This window comes from Musca domestica, unplaced genomic scaffold (assembly GCF_030504385.1).
Source record: "Musca domestica strain aabys unplaced genomic scaffold, Musca_domestica.polishedcontigs.V.1.1 2, whole genome shotgun sequence".
Classification (NCBI taxonomy): Eukaryota; Metazoa; Arthropoda; class Insecta; order Diptera; family Muscidae; genus Musca; species Musca domestica.
The window spans coordinates 8,126,465-8,144,524 of NW_026712249.1; the positions used below are offsets into that span (position 1 = coordinate 8,126,465).

Below are 18,060 nucleotides of genomic sequence, written 5' to 3' on the forward strand. Positions count from 1 at the left end.
TTTCCAAAAACCTTATCTGAAACCTTAGAATCAAAATTCCTTGAGGAATATCGGAATCACAAGAAACATTTGAGTACCTTTAAAACTTAGAGAGCAGCTATTCTTGAATTTGGAGTAGTGAAATATGTGACTGACTGACCTAGAATCAATGCTCAGACGAAACGGCTGAAGCTAGAATCTTGAAATTTTAGGTGAAGGTCACTCTAAAATTTCAAGATTCTAGCTTAAGCCGTTTCGTCTGAGCATTGATTCTAGGTCAGTCAGTCACATATTTCACTACTCCAAATTCAAGAATAGCTGCTCTCTAAGTTTTAAAGGTTCTCAAATGTTTCTTGTGATTCCGATATTCCTCAAAAATAAACTTAAATAAGAAATATTAAAAATGATATATTTGTAAGTGCGTATGTATATAAAAAAAAGATCGTATTTTTTTTTTTTGAATTCCTCTCTTCAGTCTCTTTCATCTCTCGCTCTAATCACTTGTTTGACATATCAGGGCAGCACTTCTTTTCACCCAATGTGACGGTTTTATGTTCGTATTCAAAAATACCGGAATAACATAATTCGTTGAGTGACCAGTGGTGGATAGAGTTCCCTTACGTTCGGCAGTCTTGTAGAGAGGACTCTTATAACGATTGCCCGCCTTGAGATCATAAATTGTGGTGGGTATCAGATAAATTGCTGGCATTGGATAGATCAATACTTTGGGCAGTTGTTCATCCAGGACCTTCTCTTGCCAATTCCAACGAGCCCCCTCCAGAAAGAGGCCATTGATATAGACACCATCATCCGGCGGTTCATTTCGATGTTCAACATCCAACACCTGGTGGTCAAAGGTCAGCGTGTCAATGGGTATTTTATATTTTCGGGCATAATTTTGCATGGCTCCCGTGAGAAAGGCCTGGGTGAAGAAGAATCCTGATATCCAAAAGGTGGGTGGTTTGTTGTTGTGGTGCCTGCAATTATTTGGAAAAAAAATAATATTTTTTTATTTTGTGTTTAGGTCTCCATCTTACCAATCATGCAACCAATTAAGCCTCTTAAACAAATCCTGTATGTACGAGGCCAAGGGTTTCAAACTTGGATATGATTTCTTCATCCACTTGGCCGGTATGCGATTCAATTTGATGGCATTGATAACACCTTCCAATTCTGGGGTCATAACAATAATACCATGCACCGCTTGCTCAATGTCGCGACATGATGTCCGAATCTCCAATTGCAGTTTCAAAAATCTCTCCATTTCCTGAGTAATAACCGTGTTCATAGATTCATTATAATCCACGGGGTATTTCTTCTTGGCCCCCTCAACATCCATATTGTCCGGCATATTGGAGACAATGTCTCTCACCGTTTCCAACAACTGTTGATCGGCATTTTGTGAGCCACCACCACCGGAAGTAACCTCACTGCCCAATATCAAAATCATCGAATCCATTAGGGTTTTGGTAGTTTGTAAATCTCGTGTTATACCCGAATTGGCGTGCAGACCATAAACTTCGGGTGCCGCCAGGCTGGGATAATTTTCATCGACGTAACGTAAAATTTCCCGGTGCTCGGTTTTTCGCGGCACTGTGAAACTGTCGTCGGTGGCAAATTTATAGCGATTGTCGGTGACCACCTCGTGATTAACATAATCGGCTAGAATTGTGACAATTGCCCGACGATCCCAGGTATCGGTGACACGACCACCATAATTACACTCAGCCGTCAGATATCCAATGGCATCATAGGGAACATGGTCGTATTGGTTCAGCAGCATCTGGGAGGAAGGAAAGAAATAATTACAATTTTGGATTCTGGACATCAATTGCTTCATTCCATTTCCACACCAGACCTTCGGTTAATGAAAATATTGTGATGTGTGTAATTTGAAGGGAACCAAATGCTTGTTTCGGATTTTCTGATTATTTCGGTTATTCAAAACTTTGACCCTTTGTGGGGAAGGTACCAGAGGGAATGATCTCTACCATCTTTATAACACAACTTGTGTTAATGAAAATATTGAGATGCGTCTGAATGGAATCGGATGTAAATTTATGAGCTTCAAGAATATTCACAATTTTGGCCCTTTGTAAGGGAGCTACCAGAAGGAGTGGACCGATATATTTCACCTTCCCAACAGACCTTCGATTAATAAAAATATTGTGATGTGCGAAATTTGAAGGCAACCGGACTCTTACATCACATTTTATAAAACTTATATTTATTCCAAATTTTGACCCTTTGTGGGGGAAGTACCAGATGGAGTGAACGAATATTGTTTATTTTCATACCAGACCTAGAACTGATGCAAATATTAGGATTCGCAAAGTGAGAGCAAAATAGGATTATCCTCTCTCTCTCTCGCTTTCTGTGCAGTAAAATATTTTCTTTGAAAATTTCGATCTTTTGTGGGGGAGGTACGAGAAGGAGTGGACCTATATTTTTCATCTACGAACTCGATCTATATTGGATAATAATATAACGATGGACCAAATCGGATACTCCCTTCGAGAGTTATCGTGAGCACCAGTCAGACGGACGAACATCGCTAGATCGACTCCAAATGTCCTGAAACGGATTTAGTCCAAAGACCTAGGGCCTCAAAGGCATTTTTGGCCGTATTAAATGATATATACCCTCTCTAGCGATATGACTGAGAGTATAAAAAGACGATTCGCCAATGCCCAGTCTTAACTGCTACAGCGAGGGTCACAATTAATTCGAAAAAGTTCGATAAGCCTGGGTTTTGGGAAATTCGCGCTAGAACGGTACGAAAAGTATTAAAAGGTACTAAATATGGCATCCTTCGTATTTGAGGAAGCAGTACAGGTAGAACTCTTTAATTTGGAATGTGAGTCATTGATGGAGTGTATGATGGATGTACTAAAGGGTTTTGGAAAATTCGTACTATAAGTGTACGGAAAGTACTAAAATGTACTACATTTGGTACCATTTCGTATCATGTGTGAACGGTTAAAGCTAAAAACTTTTAATTTGGGAATGGTCGACGTAAGGAGGTAGTTATGGAAGTGTGTACTAATGTATACGAAAAGTACTAAACGGTACTAAATTAGTACAATTTGAATTTGCAGGAACGGATGGAACTGGAATTCTAGAAAAAAAATTAAAGATTGGGATATGGAGGTAAGAGTAGTTTTCGAAATTTGCACCTATGTGTACGAAAAGTACTAAATGGTACAAATTGGGGTGAACCGATAGAGCTGTAAAGCTGAAATTTGAAAACAAAGATTATTATTGCATTGTACGACGGGTTTATGTAGGTATTTTTGGAAATTCGTACTTATGTGTACAAAATGGTACAGAATTTGGTACAATTTAAATTTTGGGAAGAACTGGCCGAGTTGGAATCCCGAAATTTGGAAATAAAGCTTCTATTGGATTGAATGATGTAGGTAGTTATGGAAATTTGTACTTATGTGTACTAAATGGTACAATTTGGATTTGTATGGACCAATTGGGCTGGTATGCTAAAATTTGGAAAAAAAGATTATTGTCGGAATGTAGGTTTGGGACATACAGTTTTTTGGAAATTTGTATTTGTATGTACTAAATATTGTACAATTTGGATTTTGGTGAACCTGAAATTTGGATTACTGTTGAAGTGTAGTATTGGGGTACGTAGGAAGTTTTGGAGATTCGTACTTATTTGTACTGCATGGTACTAAATTTTGGTTAATTTGGATTTGGGTGAGCTGATAGGGCTTGAAACCAGGAATTTGGAACTGGAATTACTGTGGGAGAGTATGATTGGTGTATATAGGAAACTTTGGAAATTCGTACTTATGTGGTACTAATTTTGGTACACTTTGAAATTGGGTGAATTGATAGGTCTGGAATTTTGAAATCGGGAAATTAGTTTTCTGTTGGATTGTATGATCCAGATTATTATTGAAATTATTTACTTATGTGTACTAAATGGTACTAAATTTGGTACAAATTGAAACTGAAGGTAAAATTCGGAATTTGGAAATAAGATTGATATGGAATTTTATGATTGAGATATAGGATGTAGGATTTGCGTATGTAGGAAGGTTTGGAAATTCGTACTTATGTGTACTAAATGGTACTAAATTTGGTACAATTTGGATTTGTGTGCACCGAAAAGTGCTGGAATCCCGAAATTTGATATTAAGGTTACTCTTGGTGTCTTGATGGTTTTGGAAATGCGTACTATAATTGTTCGAAAAGTACTAAGTGGTACTAAATTTGGTATTGGGTGAAGGAATAGAGCTATAATTTCGAAATTTGTTATTGAGGTCTTTGTTATTAGATAAAGGGATTGATCCGAATCTGAATTTTTTTTGCGATTACTGTATCTTATCTATCTAAGCAGTTGGACTAGGTATTAAATAAAGTGGCTGCCGTTCCTTATGACCACAAATCTGCAGTATTAAATTTTGATATTAAAAATATGTGGGATATTAATTTAAGCTGGGTAAAAATATAAGTCCCATTTGCCAAAAAAAAACTTCCCCTTAAACTTACACTCAGCTGCAGTACAGATATTTGCAAATCGGACTCATTGAAACCATAGGAAATATTCCAACCAAGAGGTCCATATTTACGTCGCTCCTGGACGACAGCATGAAAGAAACATATGCCAAACAGTAAACGAGTAAAGGCACGATCCTGTTTCCCCACTCCGGTATAAAATGTTGGATCATTTATCGGTTCCGAGTTATATGAACGCATTATGTTCTCCTTCAGTCCAGTGGGTGGTTCATTTGTCATCTTGACACCGTTTTGGAGCAAGGCCACCGGGAATTGCGGTGTTGGATAGCTGGTAAGCCATAGGCGGAATGAAGCTATGAATGAAAGTAACTGTTATATAAAATCTCCGTAGGTAAGATTTTGCCTTGCTTTACTTACGTGACGTATTAAATGTGTCCATATTCTCCCACAGGTATTCCAATTTGGGCATCCATGAAGCGGCCAAGTGACAATTCTGCAGGCAAACCCAGTGACCCAATTCTTGGGCATTTTTAATCAGATTTTGGGCAATGGGTCCCTGGCCTTGACCCAAGGAGATACTTTGGAAATTTTCATCATGACCCATTTTCTCGGCAAATGAGAGCAAAGAACCCAATGGATCTGCTCCAGGTGAGAGTATGAAAATCAATGGCGTCAGGGCGGTGGATTCTATGTAGGACTTGCTTATGTCAAACTCGGGAGGTGAAACAAATTGCGGACCAATTTCGGCGGCAATAAAATTACGAATGGCCAAAAACACCTTATCTGGTCGTAAGCATTTCAAAACAATGATCTTTTCAAAGCGTGTGGTACGATTCTGCCAACCATCGGGTAGGGGTTGTAGTTCAGGTTCGGCGTGATCATATATCCTTTTCCATGCCGCTGTATTGGATCTAAATGATGCAACTATACCCTTGAGTTCGGGAAACTCTTCCAAGCGCAAAATATTCGACCAAAGATTTTCATTTATCCAGCCAGGATCTGGATTGGGTATTTGACTAACCGTTTCCTTGGCCGAGGTCAGGAGATGTGATAGATGTCGCATTTGTATTTGATTGTTGCCAATAAGGATTCGGGTACACAGGATAAAGGAGAAGAGTAGTTTATCCTTTTCAAATATGGAACGACAGACGGTGTTGTACAGATTTTTACTAACCGCATCCACAAGGAATTTTATGCGCCTTGGGAGATCTTTGGATTTATTTGCCGTCTCAATGGAATAAATATAGAGATTGATGTACCAGCTCAGGGAGAACTGATACATGGGATCTATGTTGGGCAGATCTGTTATGGAATAATAGAGTATCGAGGAGTGTATGGCCACTGGTTTGTAGTTCAAGCGGAAAGCTTCAATTTTGGCTGTGGTCTCTACGGAGGCCTCTTGTTTGGCAGCAATGTCGGTGGAAAGGGTCTGCGATTCGCCCAGAATTTGTATGGCTCCCTCATTTTCCAAGATGTCACCCTCTGAACTCGTTAACGTCTTCAAAATCATGTTCTCGGCATCAATGAGAGCCGATTTGTTTTTGGCCGCCTCAGCCGTCAGAGTCATCCGCAGTTCCTGTAAATCTGGGCGCTCCTTGGCAACCACAATACTCAGCAATTGGTCCTCCAAGGCATTTTGTGTCAGGGCGAAGTTAATGATCGTGACCTTATTAAAGGTTTCCGGTAGAAAGTGGGGATTCCTGAGGTTACAGGTCATATAGAGACGGAAATGGGCATGCAGTGGCACAATATTGTCTCCCAGACTTATGAACTTTTGCCCTCCCTGGATAAATGTCTTCTTGAGCAGAATTGGATCCAGTGGCACCTCCAGCTCTTCCAGCACATTTTCAATTATCACCGGATAACCATATTCCATTGCCTCGGCTATGACCTTCATATAATTTGCCTGATTGAATTTCACACAACTCAGGCGATTTTTCCTTTCCATATTTTTCAGCCAATAGTTCGCCTGACCCTGGGGATCAATGAAAAGGCTATAGCGACTGGAATTTGCTGATATAATGGCATTTTCGGTGGAGAAAATATCATTGGGCAGACCATTGATATTCCAATTTTGTATTTGTATTTCCACACCCAAGGCCTTAAGGATGTTGTAGCCTTCCGAGACGGGAATTTCTTTGTCCACACATTTCTCATACCAATCCTGAACACAGGTGGTTCTAAACTGATAATTCATGGTGGAGAGGTAGGCAATGATGCCACACGACAACAATATGTCACCGGGCAAATGGTCATAGAGTATCTGCAAATCATCGGCAGCCTTGGTCCAGCGTGACTTTTCTCCGCCCAAACCATCAATCAGTGACTTGGCCCTGGTCAGTTTATCCTGACATAGATCCGCCTCATCTTGGGTCCTCTTCATTTCCATATTTGCCTTTTCCAAATCTTCATTTAATTTGGCCACCTTGGCCTCCAGCATGGCTGTCAATTCTCGTTTCTCATTCAAAAAGGTCATGGTATCGGCATACTCCTTTTCGGCAGCAGCCAATTTGGCCTTCTTGGGCGCCACAATTTTCGCCACATGGTCATACAAATCCATGGCAATTATCCATTGACATAGGCCCTTGGCAGCACTGGAGGCCTTGGCCACAATGCTGGGATTGAAATCCTTGTGGGGTATGAAATCCTTGCGTATCTTTTTCATAATATCAGGGTTGATGTTATCCTTGTCGAAATCTTTAAGCGACTGCAGGAAATTCAAATCACCCAGGATACGTTTACTGGGACCCCAGTAGTCATTGACCATTTTGCCGGTGGCTGGATCAGCAATGCGATCCGAGGGTATACCCTTGATGACACAAACTGCTGCCATTACCAGTTTGATGACGGAGGGAGGATTTTTCATGGACTTGACCAGGGTAATGTCGGTGGGTTTCAGGGTATTCAAGGCCTGTAGAGCCTCTTCGAGTACGGGTATGGCCTGGGCCAAATCTTTTTCACATTCATTTTTCAATTCCTGGGCAGCCTCGGCCTGTATGGAGGCCACCACCTCATCCTTTTTCACCTGTTCCGCAGCAGCCTGGGCAGCAATGGTTTCCCTATTGATTTCCAACATCATTTTACGTGAATTCTCTGCCATATCCAAGAGTTTTGGTTGCAAAGCATTCAATTCCTTTTGCATCACCGAAATGGCCTCGGCAGCACTGGCCAAGGTGTCCAAGCCACCAATGTAACGCAGCTTGGAATCCATGACCTCTTTTTGTTTGCGTTCCATAACAGTTTGAAAAGATTGTATCAGCTCCAAAAATGAGGCATTGGTAAGGTAGATATGTCTTCCGGTTAGTTCACAGAAACTCTGGGATACCTTGCCGGCTGTGGTGTGGAAATATTGGCATGTCTCCACAATCGATTGTTTCATATCATCCGTGGGTACTCTGACATTTTCCAGGGAAATTTTAGCAATCATTTGCAAAGCTTCTTCGGGCCAGCTTTGATACCAATCTATGGTACAGCAATTCACCAGGGAGGGATACAGTCGCACTCTGGTCCTCAAACTATCTCCAATGGGGGAGAGGCACAAAACTATGTGTAGCTTTCGTTTACAGCGATTCACAAAAAACGAAAAGACCTGCAGGGGTGAAATATCAATGTTCCTATTTCCTCCCTGGGCCGCCAGACGTACCATTTCCAAGATCTCTTGTTTCTCATCAATGGCATAGATATTCGGCACCTCACCCTGATTCAGCAGGCAATCAATATCCTGCAGAAACAATTCCATTTTTATTTGATTCTCCGTCATCAGAAAAGCGGTATGTTTGTCCATCCCCCCTGCCTCCTTTAGGACACTTTTCAAATCATCATGCCAATCATTGGGACCATAATTCTTGGTGATTTCCGGTTGGAAAAATGAGGTCTGTACCATATTTGTGGCCAATTTGGTGAGCGACTGTCTTCCCGAACCGCCCAAACCAATCAGCAAGGCACTGGCTCCACTTATGGACAATATGCGGCAGATACGATTCAAATGTTGCAAAGCAAATGTAAACAAAGTTATATCCATCTTGGACCTCCTCGTCGAGTTGTAATCCTCCAAACTGCTTAGGGCAAATTTATACAAACTCTCAATATTGGCCACCTCTTCGTAACGTCGCTCATCCGCCACCGAGTCTTCATCGAAATAGACTCCAAAAAATATGCGATTTGCCCCATCCATAGTGAGGATACGATCCCCGGTTTGTAACTCTGTGTGGTACTGCTCCAAGGCCACATCCAATTTCTCCTTGAAATGTACCCGCACACAATCATTCAACTTCTGGAACATCCAACGGCGATCATCATCATCTATCAGCCGGTCATAGAATATCCTCATGGCCTCATGATACCACAGGCGTATAAAAATCTTTTTATCGCTCACCGATTCCTTGCGCAACAGCGAACATCCTGTCACCACTCGGGCTATATCTCGCAAATTAAAAATATAATGGCTCTTTGCCGGTGTGGCCCTCATCTCTGTCTGGACCAATTTATAAATGTGTTGCGTAGCCGAGACTATGGCATTGGCCATGCCAAAGACATCACTACCATGACCCGTCTTCCTCAAACCATTTAGCAGAACATTGACAAAAATCCGATTCATTGTCTCATCACTGAAGGTGTCAATGGAAAAAATATTGAAATGATTCAGAAAACGAGCATAGACATCTTGGCGACTTCCGCCGGGCAAGCCACAGGCACTGACAAAAATCAAATTGTGTATAAACACCTTGGTGCTGTCGCGTAAATCATAAACATGACCATAGTCGAAATATTGCCTTAGCAACTCCAAGGGAGGTTGGGCGCCATATTCCTCTTTCATGGGCATGCTGAGATCGTCGACAAAGAGTACGGTCTGTTTGCCTTTGGGGGCGCCATATATGCCACGTTTCCATTTTTGTAGCTGAAATAGCGAAATAAGAAATATATCGTCAGCCCCACGTTGGACGCCATTTTTTTAATATTCCACTTACCTTGGAAATCAGCAAATCCTGTGTTTGATTTGCCGAAATCATTACCGTAAATGTCATAAATGCCGTCTCATAGGCCTCTCCATCCAATTTGTTCATTAGATAGTTTTGTATGTAAACCGTTTTTCCGGTACCGGTGGGTCCGACCAGCAGAATTTTCTTTTTGTGCTGAAATAAGGGGAATATTTTTTTTATATTTTTATTATGGGGGGTGTATTAAGTTCGTCATTCCGTTAGTAACTCATCGAAATAATAATTTTTGACCCAACGTAAAATTCTAAGACGATTTAGGCCTGTTCGCCCGTCCTTCTGTTGCAATCCCGCTAGAGTCAAAACGAATAAAGATAGGAAGCTAAAATTTTGCACCGATCTGTCTTTTGTCTGCAGGCAGGTCAAGTTTGAAGATGGGCTATATCGGTCCATGATATCGTATAGGCCCCATATAACGGTACCTCCGATATTCGGCATTTTGATGATTTTAGCCACATTTTTCAATTGAATTGTCTGAAAATCCACACAAGGAGTTCTCTCTGAGTACTTAACTCTTTGGAGGAGAATTGCCCATATAGGTCTACGTTTTAGTAAAGCACCCATATAACGCTACCCCTAGATATTCGGTAATTCCAGGATTTTCGCCACATTATTCACCGGAATTGTATCAAATTTCGTATTCGAAGTTCGTAATGGGTACTACAGCCCTGTGACGGAAAATTGTCTATGTACGTCCACGTCTTAGTATAGCCCCCCTACAGGAATACCTCCCTTTATTCGGTATTTTGATTATTCATCGGAATTGTTTCAAATTTCGTATTTGATGTTCGGAATCGTTACTACAGCCTATGACAAAAAATTACTTATTCAGCATCACGTCTTCGTATAGCCCCCATATAAAGGTTTTCATTGGAGCTGTTATTTTTCGACGGATTTTTTTTTTATATTTTCAAATTTCTTCCGAATGGTGGAGGGTTAAAAGTTCGGCTCGGCCGAATTCAGCTGCTTGTTTGTTGTTACTCCTCCCCTCAACTTACCTCAATATGCATTTTAATTAAATGCATATAACGAGCCGTATCTATAGTTGGCACTTGAACCCCCAACGAAGTCTCCTCCACATCCAACCTCTTGGCAATATCATTCCAGGAACGCCAAGATCCTCTTTGTTTGAAAATATACATATAGTCCACCAGCAGTCCCTCCAAGGGCATTGAAATATCCAATTTGCCAATAAGTTCGGGCATTGTTTCCTCATTGGTCCACAGCTGAATTTAAATTAAAAATTAAGTTCAAATGCCTTGAAATGGATAAGTTCCGCACTTACCTCCCTGTAAAACTTGTCAAACTTCTCCCTGGATCGATTATCCAAAATACCAGCAATACCCCAGACAATGCCATAGGTAATGGCTGCCTGAAAATACATGGCTAAATATTTGGGATAATCTTCGGGATTTTCTTCAATGGCCTCGTGCAGGCACATATCAAAGATATCAAAGGTGGTCTGCAGGCGATTAAATTCTCCCGGTTTCAGATACTGGACGCAGTGTTTGCGTACAAATTCCTGGCACTGAAAAAAAAAAAACACAAAATCACTAAAAGATCTTTGGCATCCTAAAACAGATATCCCACCGGTTCCAAGAGCCATGAAAACAAGGCCAAAACATAAGGCGAATTCTCCTCATCGGCCCAGCGTTTGTCGGCACGTTTCAGCCAAGAATTGGCAAAGGCCTGCCAACCCAACGAGGCTGGTTCCATGTAGATCATGCCACAGCGAGATACCGTGGCCGGTGAGGCCTGAGACAAATCCATTACCTCAAATATCATGGACATTTCCTTGGTCATGGTTATGACTTCGCCAGAGGTAAGGCATAGCTTTTTGTTGTCATCCAGAACGGTGTTCATGTTTTCAATCCAAACGGCATCTACGGGACCATCAAAGATGACCTAAGGAGAAATAACATTAAATTAAGGAATTTGTTATTTCCTTGCGATTCCTACCCATTTTCTATCCGGCGTTGGAGTCATGGCAAATTCCCTAAATATCCTGGCCACCAAACCATCGGTCCACTCATACGACACCGGATCAAAGGAGCCATACAACTGATTCATGGTTATCGATTTGGGGTTCATAATACCCATTTGCACCTGCTGATAGTAGGGGCTCTTGTCGGGGGCCTTTAACTTTAAGGCTGAGAGTATCTTTGCCAATATCTCCAGGGTTTTACTCTTGCCCGCCATGGGATCTCCGACCAACATAAAACCATGCCGCACAATTATCATTTCATAGGTCTGTATGACCTTGGTTAGGAAACTCTCCGCCGGTTCCAAATCCATTTCCTTACAAAACCGATAAAACTCCTCTTCAATGAGGCTATAATCTATAGAGGGCAACTCTATGCCTGGGAATATGTCCGAAATAATACCCTCAAAGAGAGGTATGTCAAAGGACATGAATTTCGGCAGATTTACATCGATGAGGGAGCGCAGCAGCAAAATATCCTCCAGCTCGTGAGGAAATTGTTTTCTAATGTTACCACAGGCTGAAAGCACCGTTTTCACCGCTCTCATACCATAGTCGTAGTGATTCTGCATGGACAATTGTTCCGAACACAGGCGATAGGTGGTGACAATTTTAATGGCCAATTTTCGGGCATCCACAAAACCATAGGAATACAAAGAGATTTCACCAATCATGGCATAGTCCGGCACCATCATGGCCACCGAACGGAAAAGAACTTTCAAATTATCCGGCAGCTCGGAGCGACCAGCATAGCCCGGATTCATGGTTATGCAGACATAACAGGCCGGATTTAAAGTCAATTCGGTGTTTTCGAAAACAAATTTAACGGCCTTGGCCCGAACCGCTTGGATGATTAACAAAATCTGTTGGGCCACCACGGACAGTACCTCCAGTTCAATGCGATTAAATTCATCGAAACAGGCCCAGGCACCACACGAAGCCAGGCCCTTGAAAAACTTACCCATGGCCTTGTAGTCGAGGCCATCGGAACAATTGAAAACCTTGCATTGGACAGCCAAAGCCTTGGCCAAATCCTTGGTTGTTTCGGTTTTGCCCGTTCCCGCCGGACCCTCGGGGGCTCCATTCAAGTGCAGCTGATAGGCCCCCACCAAGGTGCGATAACATCTATCCGTCAAGGGGGTGATGACCAAACGATCTGAGTTGCCCAAATACTCATTGGCATAGGGTACCGTGGCATTGATGATCCTCACCCAGCTGTCGTCCTCTTCCCAATAGTAACGCAACTGGGCCAGCCATTGGAAATCGTATTCGCTGTTGATTTTCAGGCGTATCAGTTCCTCCACCACATCCTTGGCATGGACATCAATGACAATCAAGGATTTGATGGTAATGCGATTCAAATTGCTAATCGTCGTGGATCTTACCAGATCCACAATGTGTCTCAAATCCCCATTGAGTTCCTCAAAAAACTTCTGCATGGCCAAGGGATCCGAAGCTGATTTCCTTAGGCTCCCATGGACATTACCGGCCCAGTAGATCTGGGAAACACACAACACCACCATTTGCGGCCAATTCAACACCCATTCATATCTCTCCAAGGTGGGATAATTTTTATAGGACCAGGCCATTTCTTGACGTACCGCCTTCAACATTTCCTCCTCCACACCCAGCAACCATTTCTCCACACTGCCACCAGCCGCCGCTGTAGACACCTCATCCACAAATTTCACCACTTCTTTGTCTGCACTAATCATGGCCAAGACATTTTTCTCTTGATCAAATTCCAGGCTATCAATGCCCTCGAAGCATTTGCTCAAATGCGGCAGGACCCTCAGGGGATCCTTGGTTTCGGAGAGAATTTCCAACATCTCATCGTTGGAGAGAAAGAAAAACCGGGGGAAATACAGACGCTTCTTTTCCAAATAATTATTCACACCATTCGTGATGTCATCGAGTAGTTCCACAGCCTTTATAAGGGATTCCAAAAGGCCCGGAGCCGGTGCAGTCTCCATAACGAGGGGTTGTCGCAAAATCATGGCCATATTCCGGCTAAAGGTTTGCTCCACAATATTAAACAGTCTGCCCTCCTCGGGCATTTGAGCCACAATATCCTTGGATGAGAATATGGGCAGTAGATACAAAAAATTCGCCTGCACCTTACCCCATTGATCCAGTGTCTCATTGACCCGCTTGATTTTCTCATACCAGGCCAGGACCTCCGTTTCGCAGGGTTTCATAAAGGCAGAGCCACGCATAGAAAGTGTTTTCAAAATATGATCATCCAGCAGCGCCTGAATATCATCCAAATTGGAGAGGATTTGCACCCCCGTCTCCTTGTAAGGTCCCGTGGGAAACACCCTTGCATCCCACTCGTGAATCATGGCCTGCAGGCTATTCCACAGCTGTAGTTCCTTATTCGCGCTAATACTGATGATTTCAAATTGATCCAATTTCGAATCCAAGTTGTAATTTAAAATTTTACGCAAAGTGGTTCCGGCATCGGGTGTAATGTCGAATCCTGCAATTTCGGACATTTCCTTCCAATGGCGTTTCCTCAAAGCCGGATTGCACATATTGTTCACAATGAAAACCCCCGTCGTGAAATCCTTAATTGATTGAATCATTTTCGAGCACAGCCGCAGCGGTACGGGATGATTATTTGGATCGGGGTCTTCAGTTTGGCCCTAGGTATTGGGAATAAATCAGAATTAAGGAGAGAAGAGACCAATACTTTGTGAGATTCCTACCTTAAATTTACACACAGGATTATCGATAAGGTCCTGCTTGATTTTCTGTCGATAGTATTTTTGATTTTTTTGAAACTCCTTCAGATAATTGTCGGTGGTGAATTCCACAAATTTCGGCTCCAAATACTCAAAGGGTCCATCCATCCAGACATTGTAGTAACGCAACCAATTGATACATAACCTTAAAAGAAAACCGCAAATATTTTACAGAAACACATTTTCATAGGAGATCTGTAAAGAATAGGAGGTAGAAGAACTGTAGGAGATCTTCTAGCCTTAGAAGAGCTGTGGAAGGTCTTCTAGTCCTAGAAGAGCTGAAGAAAGTCTTTTAGTTCTAGAAGGGCTCCTCTAGTTATAGAAAATCTGAAAAGGCTCTTCTAGCTATAGAAAAGCTAAAGATGCTCCTCTAGTTATGGAAGAGCAGAAGAAGCTCTTCTACCTATAGAAGAGCTAAAGAAGTTCTTCTAGCCATAGAAGAGCTGAAGGAGCTCTCCTATCTATAAAAAAGCTAAAGAAGCTCTTTAAGCAATAGAAGAGCTAAAAAAGCTCTTCTATCTATGGAAGAGCTGTAGAAGCCCTTCTAGTTATAGATGAGCTGCAGAACCTCTTATAGGTATAGAAGAGCTGAAGAACCTCTTCTAGCTACAGAAGAACTGCAGAAGCTCTTCTATCTATAGAAGAGCTACATAAGCTCTTCTAGCTATAGAAGTGCTGCAAAAGCTCTTCTGGCTATAGAAGAGCTGCAGAAGCTCTTCTAGCTATAGAAGTGCTGCAGAAGCTCTTCTAGTTATAGAAAAGATGCAGAACTCTTCCAGCTATACAAGAAATGCAGAAGCTCTTCCAGCTATAGAAGAGATGCAGAAACTCTTCCAACTATAGAGGAGCTACAGAAGCTCTTCTAGCTGTAGAAGTGCTGCAGAAGCTTTTCTAGTCTTAGAAGAGCTGCAGAAGCTCTTCTAGCTGTAGACGAGATGAAGAAGATATGGAAGATCTGAAGAAACTATGGAAGAGCTGAAGAAGCTTTTCTTGCTGCAGGGGAGCTGGAGAAGCTCTTCTGGGTATAGAAGAGTTGCAGAAGTTCTTCTGGGTATAGAAGAGTTGCAGAAGCTCTTCTGGGTATAGAAGGCTGCAGAAGCTCTTCTGGGTATAGAAGGCTGCAGAAGCTCTTCTAGCTATAGAAAAGAGGCTGAAGCTCTTCTAGCCCCAGAAGAGCGGCAGAAGCTCTTCTAGCTATAGAAGAGCTGCAGAAGCTCTTCTAGCTATAGAAGAGTTGCAGAAGCTCTTCTAGCTATAGAAGAGCTGCAGAAGCTCTTCTAGCTATAGAAGGGCTGCAGAAGCTCTTTTAGCTATGAAAGACTGTAGAAGGTCTTTTGGCTCCAGAAGAGCTGTAGAAAGGCTCGAAAAGAGCTGAAGAAGGTCTTCTAGATGATCTGAGGAAGTTCTTTCAAAGAAGACCTTTAAGATGCTTTCCATATCCCCATATCCATGGAAACCGGACATGAGAGATGTCATTCATCTAAAGAAGACATGTAAATAGAAGTCATGTATCTATAGAAGACCTGTAACAAGTCTTCCATCTAAAGAAGACCTATGAAAGGTCTATTCACAAAAATCAGAACAACCCTACAGAGGCTTCCATCCATAGAAGTCTTTTAGAAAGTCTTTTAATCATAGAACCCTTGTGGAAGGTCTTCCATCCACAGATTAGCAGATCTTCTTGTGATAGAAGAGCTTCATGTAAACATGGAAAACCTTCTATGGAAAAATAACCCGATCTATTAAATTTCTCTTCCAAATCTACTTACTTCATCAGCGTCGCAAATGGATACACGAACGTCTTCAGTACATCCATGGTTGGATACTGAGTTTGGGGTATCTTAAACAACTTCTCCTCCTTGTTGATCCACGCCACATAATCATCAAAGGTCTTCAGCTGATCTATGAAATTCTGCAACATTATGTAGTAGGATTTGAATTTCTGCGGATCACTCATGTCATTAATGATGGTCATTTTGGGAATCATTTCCTCAATGTCCTCGTTGAGTTTTTTCACCACCTCCTGGAGATGTTCCTCGAACAGGGACTTGTAGTTTTCCTGCTGTGAGGCATTATAGTCGCAGATCTCATTGATGTCATTCAACCAATTAATGGTCTTGATTGTCAGATCGAAGTGGTAATGGGACATTTCACAAAGTTCCACCAGATTGGTGCCCACCTGCAGGGTATATTGTATGCGATCGCGTAGCTCGAAGAGTTTCTCTTTTTTCACATAGATCATGTACTCCGAACTGGCCAAGAGTTCTTCGGTGGTTTTGGGTATTTCCAAGGCCCTCTCCTTGATCTGCTCAAACTCGGCACAAATGGCCAATTCGGTTTTTATGTGTTCTTTGGTAATTTCCGAAGTTATCCGAGCAATCAGTCCATCGGCAACTTGGCGCAAACGCTTAATGCATTGTTCGTTGTTAATTATGGCCAGCAGGAAATAGTCCTGTTTCGGTTCGCTACGCAACATATTGATGTACTCAAAATAGGAATCAATTTTCCGAAAATATTCTTCAAATTTCTTCGGTTCGCCCAGGAAACGATCCAGGTCCTCACGCACCGCCTGGCTATAGAGACCATAGTATTTACGTTGATATTTTTTCAAATACTGTTGTATGGGTTGATAGGTGCGACTGATCGCCTGCTTCAGACGTTCCACAAATTCCCCCAGATAATTTTCGTTGAGATTTATTCTCAAATATTCGGCAGCCTGATTGACAGTGGTCGGATCAATTTGTGGCTGTATGGGTTCCATGCGATTACCCACCTCGGCAATTTCCCGAACTATCGTAACATAGGTATCTTGAATCTCTTCCAAACTGGGACTGATATCTATGCCATCACCTTCGTCGTAGCAGATTAAATTGAGTCGTAACATGGGTATCGTTTGACCCTCCGAACATATCCTCAGCAATTCGTTGAGCGTTCGTTGCTTGAGATTATTCATTTGCCGGTTGATGAGACCCTCAATGCAGAGGAATATGCTGGGCCACATTTTGGGTGTGGCCACACGTTTCCGGTGCATTCGGCGCAGGGTATTGATCACCTTGGGATACCAGGTCCAACGCAGAAATGTGTTGTAATTATCCAGCGATGTACGGCAATATTTCAGCAAAGCCTTGTGGGAAATACATTCCCTTTGGCCCAGGCCCATTTGAACTGCAGCTGCCTGGCCCACGGTAATTTGCAGCGGCTCGAAAACCACCAAATATTCCGGAAATTCCATTTCCGTGGAATTCAAAACAAATCTCACCGGTAATTTCAAAATCAACAATCTCTGCCCAATCCTCTTACGATTCAGCACATATTTTTGATAATTTTCCGTTTTCCCTGGCAACGTAAAACGAAAATCCGCTTTGGGTAATTCAAAATCTGCCGGATCTTCGTGAGGCAATTCCGGCTTCACCAAAATCTTTTTCATACTATATATTTTCATCAGCCGATCGAACTCATCATGGACATCTTTCATGTACAACTTCACCAGATTTGGTAGTTTCTGCTTCAGCCGCAATGGGGCATAGCTTAGGATTTTTCGCTCTGTTCGTGTCAACATTTTTGGAACCTCAATTTGTCGTACAGATCTTCGTAAATTATTGACATAATGAGATTCGGGTAGATAGCGTATATCTCGCTCGGGAGGCAAGCGTTGACGGGCCAATTTCATTTTCACCTCTGCCGCCCGGTACTTCAGGAAGGTGTGATGCCGTCTCTCATAGACTTTTGAGAGATGAAACTTAAGCAAGGGATTTTTCATATATTCCTCATTGTCGTAGCGATCCAAATTCGCCGGCGGGTGATACATGCGTTCTAGCTTGCGTGTGAACATGGCTGGAACTTTTTCTTTTCGATTTTTTTTATTTCTTTGTGAAGAGGTTTC

The 18,060-nt window shown here is 42.2% G+C and overlaps 1 protein-coding gene across 1 annotated transcript; it reads right to left on the reverse strand.

Moving 5' to 3' along the window:
* Positions 1-371: 371 nt before the first annotated feature.
* Positions 372-18,060, reverse strand: LOC101895732 (dynein axonemal heavy chain 12). The gene is made up of 11 exons (XM_005185361.3): positions 15,947-18,060; positions 14,142-14,322; positions 11,412-14,078; positions 11,043-11,357; positions 10,738-10,980; positions 10,451-10,678; positions 9,426-9,590; positions 4,876-9,355; positions 4,492-4,811; positions 1,017-1,762; positions 372-956 (listed from the first exon to the last, which is right to left on the reverse strand). The coding sequence occupies exons 1-11, from the start codon at positions 18,007-18,009 to the stop codon at positions 473-475; spliced, it is 11,892 nt and encodes a 3,963-aa protein (XP_005185418.2). The 5' UTR covers positions 18,010-18,060; the 3' UTR covers positions 372-472.

Coding starts and splice junctions, on each gene's coding strand:
- LOC101895732 (XM_005185361.3), bottom strand. CDS start 18,009: ATGTTCACACGCAAGCTAGAACGCATGTATCACCCGCCGGCGAATTTG. Junction 9,591..10,450: donor TAATTAAAATGCATATTGAG/GTAAGTTGAGGG, acceptor CCCTTATTTCAG/CACAAAAAGAAAATTCTGCT. Junction 4,812..4,875: donor GGACACATTTAATACGTCAC/GTAAGTAAAGCA, acceptor TTTCATTCATAG/CTTCATTCCGCCTATGGCTT.